This window comes from Mizuhopecten yessoensis, unplaced genomic scaffold, assembly GCF_002113885.1.
Source record: "Mizuhopecten yessoensis strain PY_sf001 unplaced genomic scaffold, ASM211388v2 scaffold10331, whole genome shotgun sequence".
Classification (NCBI taxonomy): Eukaryota; Metazoa; Mollusca; class Bivalvia; order Pectinida; family Pectinidae; genus Mizuhopecten; species Mizuhopecten yessoensis.
The window spans coordinates 2,179,210-2,186,168 of NW_018408493.1; the positions used below are offsets into that span (position 1 = coordinate 2,179,210).

A 6,959-nucleotide genomic window follows, 5' to 3' on the forward strand; every position below is an offset into this window, starting at 1 on the left:
ACAATTTCAGATTTGTTTTCAAAGCAGCAATGAATTACAGGTGAACTATACAGGCCCATTAGAGCACTTGCACATGTACGTATTGTTACACTTTATTATGGACGTTCATCAATATAATTTTCGTATTGGCTCTAGTAGATTCTGTCACTTTCTGTAGGGTGGTAGCAGAATTTTAAAGGAAGAAAGAATGGTCAAACTTAAAACGAATTCTAGAGTCGTTTTTGATAGCCCAGATCGATATTTTCAAAAGCAAATAACTAAAACTTAAGGGGGGGGAATAAAAATCAGAAAGGATAAACTCCTTGGAATTTGCGGACAAGAACTTATAAAGAGAATGAAAGAAACTGAGTGATATCTGATGTTTTCAAACATTTTTTGGATACTGCTGGGTACTCCATCCTTATACAAACTGTATGAAATAGGGCTAAGGGACGCGTGTTCCAGCACGATTTCTCATCCCGACACGATTTCTAACAGACGCATAAAAATTGTTTCTGTATAATGATGAACGTCTGTTAAATCAAGCACAGGAGAAAAAAAAAACAATCAGGATAGAACTAACAATTCCATTTACATTTAATTCTGACGTTTAGATCAGTAGGACGTCGAAAGGCCGCCTACAATTTCAAGTGACTACTCAAAGCGAAACGCCCCTTTCCAATGCAATCTAATTAAAATCAGATCCGAGTTCCCGTTTCTCTACAATACTCTTACGATCAGATTGCTTTCCAATGCTGATGTGCGCTGAATATGCTGTATAGTTGATCGATGGTATATCGGGATTAGTGGAGATTGTTTAAGTGGCAATACATTGTCAATATTCACACACGCGTTGCTGACCCGGACTGGGTCAATCGCTCAATATCAGGTAGCTCTATTGATTCGAGCGTCCGTCTAGAGTTCGGAGGTTCATGGGTTCGAATCCCAGTATGGCCGTGCATTTTCCCTCTCCTGCATCTTCGCTAGTCACAGGTTACGATCCGGCACGATCCGGTCTTCCTACTCTCCGTGAAGAGTACAGTTTGTAGGTAGATCTACCATGAAACGTAACCCTTTGCTACCGATGATGCCTCTCCTGTAACACCCGTCGTTGACTTATTATATCCAGCCATGGCAGGAAGTACATGTACATTATTGTGGGTTTTTTTTTATGTATTCAGAATGTTGGCTCTCATCATATCTAATAATGCCTGCATATACTTGTATCTATCTATACACATTTACTATTTATTTCCGTTAGCCTGGCCAATCATCCCCAGAGCCATCCTCGATATCCAGGGGTTACGCTCACTTTCGCTCTCTACACCTCTGGGATATGTCATAACAAAACTGAAGACACCTGACTAGCTATTTGATTGGTGTTGGGTAAAAAAAACCTGACCAATCCCTGGGCTGATACTTGTCATTTGAAGATTACAAAGGAGCGACGCCCGACTTCAAAGCCTGTCATTTGTTACCGTTACGCGACCGCGAGATTCTTTTAATGTACAGTACATCAACGGATCAAACTTCTCTACTCGTCTCGTCCACAACGTGCTGCACAATGAGCCTCCTTCGATTTTGCTATATGACATAGTCTAGGGGTGTAGACAATCGCAACTTCTCGGCCAATTCCGGCTAGGCGCGGAATCGTACGCCTAGCCGGAATTGGCCGAGAAGTTGCGATTGGGGGTGTAGAGAGCGAAAGTGAGCGTAACCCCTGGATATCGAGGATGCCCCAGAGCTCAACTTCCATGTTGGTCATATCAATTCTTACCACTTCAGCCGAGCCATCGATACAGTATGAATAACCAGGCTATCCGGAATGTACAGTATTGTACCGTCGACGCCACAAGGAAAGTCGACAAATTGTGCAAGGCATGACATCCCGAATAATGAAGCCAGTATATTTTGTAGAAACTGCCTCGATATGTCGAGATAAAAATGTTCAATAAGCAGACAGAATCTCATTGGTATTCATCGATTACACATGATGAGAAGGTTATCACCCGAAACACGAAGATACAGAAAGCCAAACACAGTAAACATCTTAGGACATATCAGTGGTACTATAATGTCAAAAGTGTTCTGAATTATATGTAGAGAATTGTGCTTATTAACCCTTTATAATGTTACAGAACTTCTGACTACAACATAATAAATATATTTTGTGCTTACACTAGTGTTTCATGCAAACCAAGCCATAATAAATTCCAGCTGCAAAGAGTACATCGACAGAGTCAACCATCCTGTGGTCACCAGCAGTACAACGAAAGGAAGCACATGTTTGACAATTGCATAAGCCAAACAAGGCAAACATTTTATTGCAACATTTGACCATGAAAAGAGCTTTAATGTGTCAAAGACATTGAAAACAGAGATACAAAATTTGTGATGAAAAGGAAGTTTGGATGGTCACACTGTGTAAAGGTCTTCTGGGATAAAGTGTCGGAGATAGCCCAGGAGGAATTGCACTGAATGAACTTAAAGGGACAGTATCAGGGGAATAATTGTTAAAACAGCCTTCAGGGGAAAATAAGATGTTATTTATAACCGTAAAGCAAGAATAACGTTTTTTTCAAAGCTACTAAAGTAAAATGAAGATTTGGAGTGTCGCATAGGGAATGCTAAAGACTATACAGTCGATCCTCGTTATCTCGAAGTCGACGGGATCGTTGGGAAACTTCGAGTTATCCGAGTATTCGAGTTAAGCGAGTTCATATGTTTGGCATAAAGCTTGGTAAAGTGTTTGGTCAAATATGAGGCTATCAATACGTTGATTGTCGGAAAAATCAACGACTTATATAAACAGTCGATAAATGACAAAAAGATAACGATATAAAATAAAAATAACAATTTATTCATAATCATATTAATTAATTGATACAAATCAATGTTACAATAAACACACATACAAACAGGAAGAACGTCTACTGTAAAACTTACATGCTGTCTCCGACCTCGCTATGCTTCTTTACACAAATCACTGTATTGGAGCGTACACGTAAATTATGTTTTTAATGAGTACACGCGAAAACAATACACATCGTAAATAAACACATTAAAGCACTAATAAACACATTAACATTTAAGCACCGATAACAAGTCACGGAGCACTAACGACATATAGCTACTACATATTAATCAATACAATTTCAAATGGCGGAAAAAAAATTGTCTATCCACTGTGAACACAGTTTATTCTATAATGTCACTTATTACCATCTCGCGCGGAAACAAAGTCCTGGAAATAATCCTCCATCGTTGACTGTTGTAAGTTTCTGGTCCTGTGGGTAAGATCCTCGAGGATGATTTCATCTGATAGTCGCAGTATTGAGTGGATCTGGGCAGCTTTGTTTGGACGGGTCTCCAGGTATCGAAGAAGGATGCCGCAGGCATTTGAAGCCATATCTGTAGTTGGTGGTGGTACAGGCTCACAGTCATAAGTGGACTCAGTGTCGTTGTCATCGATGTAAATGCCCTTACTCTCAAGAACCTCGTCAACGATGTGTCATCAGTCATGGTGGCGCTGGTCGGTATGTCATCGTCAACTGATGCGTAGTGGCTAAACGGTATTGGTAGGTGCACGTGCAGCAGCTGTGCAAGAGGGATGTCATCCTCATCATCGTCGCTGTTGTCGGCGGCATCAAGTATAGGGGCGGAGGCCGTTGTAAAACCAGCATGGTGGAAACAGTTGCGAATGGTGGTCTCTGTAACACATCGCCAGGCTACTGCTTACAACTTCAGAGCATCGAGTACGGAGATCGCAGCTTCCTGCTGATGGTCTATGGCTTTGACGTGGCGTAGGATGATAAGTTTGCGGTAGTGGACCTTCAAACTCTGGATCACCCCTTGGTCCATTGGCGGGGTCTTACTGGTTGTGCTCGGTGGAAGGAAGATGAGTTTGATGGCCCGTAGATCTTTGATGTTAGGATGAGCTGGACAGTTGTCGATGATCATAGCGATTTGGCGGCGTTTTTTTGTGGAATGTTTTGTCAGCTTTCTGGACCCAGTTGGTGAATATGGTATCGATCTTAATGACGGATTGATTGTCATGGCAGAAATAAACGTCCTAATTGTAACGGGGAACGTTATATAAAAGTCCCCCAGACTCTCCCTATAGTCGCAAATGATCCATAGAATTGAACTTGCAAAACCGTAATTGACTTACACATAAAGTTAAAGCAAACCCTAGACATAGAGTGGGACCGTTGGCATCACCTTGGCGTACACCCATATATTTGTCAATTAATCATAGACCACTGCGGCCATTTTTGAAGACCGATCGGAAAATGAAACATACCATCACATGCCCACCAATGCTCTTCTGAAGTTTCATAATAACCCGGCCTGTAGTTTCTGACTAAAAGTCCAGAAACTGTTTTGCAGAATCAAGGAAGAAAAAAAAGAAAAGAAAGAAACAGCAAAAGAACTTCGTTTGGGAGACTTGATATGTTCGGCAGCAAAAAGGAAAAGTACGAAATTGACGAAGAGGAAAATAGTTAACCAGGACCTCTTATAAACACTCCGAAAAGGATAAGGTGCAACTCGAAACTATACAGGTGACCTGAGGTAGTAACAGTATATAGAGAGGAGAGGCTGCTTGAGGTAGTCACAGTACATAAAGGGGAGAGGTGACTTGAGTGCAGATGTATATAGAGGGGAGAGGCTGCTTGATGTAGTCACAGTACATAAAGGGGAGAGGTGACTTGAGTACAGATGTATCAACAGTACATAGAGGGGAGAGGTGACCTGAGGTAGTCACAGTACAAAGAGGGGGTAGGAGACCCGAGGTAGTCCCAGTACTAAGAGGGAAAAGGCTGCCTGAGGTAGTCACATTACATAGAGGGGAGAGGCTGCCTGAGATATATGAGGTAGTCACAGTACATAGAGGGGAGAGGCTGCCTGAGGTAGTCATAGTACATAGAGGGGAGAGGTGACCTAAGGTAGTCACAGTAAAAAGAGTGGAGAGGTGACCTGAGGTAGCCAGCCACAGTAAATAGAGGGGGGAGATGACCTGAGGTAGTCACAGTACATAGAGGGGAGAGGTGACCTGAGGTAGTCACAGTACATAGAGGGGGAGGTGACCTGAGGTAGTCACAGTACAAAGAGGAGAGAGCTGACCCGAGGTAGCCAGCCACAGTTTATTGACTGGAGAGGCTGCCTGAGATAATCACAGTACATAGATGGGAGAGGTGACCTGAGGTAGTCACAATACAAAGAGGGGAGAGCTGACCTGAGGTAGTCACATTAAATAGAGGGGAGAGGTAACCTGAGGTAGTCACAGTACATAGAGGGGAGAGGTGACCTGAGGTAGTCAGAATACATAGAGGGGAGAGGTGACCTGAGATGTCCACAGTAAAACGAGTGGAGAGGTGACCTGAGGTAGTCACAGTACAAAGAGGGGAGAGGTGACCTGAGGTAGTCACAGTACATAGAGGGGAGAGGTGACCTGAGGTAGTCACAGTACATAGAGAGGAGAGGTGACCTGAGATAGCCACAGTAAAACGAGGGGAAATGTGACATGAGTTGGTCGCATTATATAGAGGGGAGAGGTGACCTGAGGTAGTCACAGTACAAAGAGGGGAGAGGTGACCTGAGGTCTCCACAGTACATAGAGGGGAGAGGTGACCTGAGGTAGTCGCAGTACATAGAGAGGAGAGGTGACCTGAGATAGCCACAGTAAAACGAGGGGAAATGTGACATGAGATGGACGCAGTATATAGAGGGGAGAGGTGACCTGAGGTAGTCACAGTACATAGAGAGGAGAGGTGACCTGAGATAGCCACAGTATAACGAGGGGAAATGTGACATGAGTTAGTCGCAGTATATAGGGGAGAGGTGATCTGAGGTAGTCACAGTTCAAAGAGGGGAGAGGGGACCTGAGGTGGTCACAGTACAAAGAGGGGAGAGGTGACCTGAGGTAGCCACAGTAAAACGAGGGGAAATGTGACATGAGTTAGTTGCAGTATATAGAGGGAACAGTTGACCTGAGGTATCCACAGTACCAAGAGGGGAGAGGTGACCTGAGGTAGTCACAGTACAAAGAGGGGAGAGGGGACCTGAGGTAGTAACAGTATATGGAGGGAACAGTTGACCTGAGGTATCCACAGTACCAAGAGAGGAGAGGGGACCTGAGGTAGTCACAGTACCAAGAGGGGAGAGGCTGCATGAGGTAGTCACAGTACATAGGGGGGAGAGGTGACCCGAGGTAGCCAGTCACAGTATAAAGAGGAGAGAGGTGACCTGATGTGATCACAGTACATAGAGGGGAGAGGCCACAGTAAAACGAGGGGAAATGTGACATGAGTTAGTCGCAGTATATAGAGGGGAGAGGTGACCTGAGTTAGTCACAGTACATAGAGGGGAGATATGGCCTCATGTAGTCACAGGATATTATATGGGAAAGGAAACCTGAAGTAGCTGCATTACATAGAGTGGAAATGTGACCGGAGTTAGATACAGTGCATAGAGGGAACAGGTGACCTGAGGTATCCACAATACATAGAGGGGAGAGGTGACCTGAGGTATCCACAGTACATAGAGGGAACAGGTAACCTGAGGTATCCACAATACATAGAGGGGAGATGTGACCTGAGGTAGCTACAGGACATAGAGGGGAGAGGGGACTTTATATTTCGCGCGGTTGACTACAAGGAATTAGCGCGAAATTGTTTTCTCTTATGGTACCCCGATAGGTGGCGACACCTGTAGGGCATGTGTAGCACGTGCAGCAAGTGTTGCTGGGACCTCAGTTCAGGTCAACGCACTGGTCGGGACGGAGGTATAGAAAATGTTTATTTTTCTGAAAAAATAGTGGTAAATGTCTAGGAGATACATTGTAGATGTGTAGGTTAAAATATACATGACAAATTGTTGTAAAATGTTGTTTGAAATTATTATTAATAATTAAACAGTCACTGGTGCAGGCCGGTGCGTTGTGAACAGCCTAGGGGTGTTTGTTGTTGCCACCTGGGGGG

At 43.8% G+C, this 6,959-nt stretch overlaps 1 protein-coding gene across 1 annotated transcript; it reads right to left on the bottom strand.

Annotated features, from left to right (window-relative positions):
• Positions 1–3,190: 3,190 nt before the first annotated feature.
• LOC110460147 lies at positions 3,191–3,939 on the bottom strand. The gene is made up of 2 exons (XM_021512885.1): positions 3,739–3,939; positions 3,191–3,475 (listed from the first exon to the last, which is right to left on the bottom strand). The coding sequence occupies exons 1-2, from the start codon at positions 3,937–3,939 to the stop codon at positions 3,191–3,193; spliced, it is 486 nt and encodes a 161-aa protein (XP_021368560.1).
• Positions 3,940–6,959: the final 3,020 nt, after the last annotated feature.

Coding starts and splice junctions, on each gene's coding strand:
- LOC110460147 (XM_021512885.1), bottom strand. CDS start 3,939: ATGATCATCGACAACTGTCCAGCTCATCCTAACATCAAAGATCTACGG. Junction 3,476..3,738: donor AGCAGGAAGCTGCGATCTCC/GTACTCGATGCT, acceptor ATCGTTGACGAG/GTTCTTGAGAGTAAGGGCAT.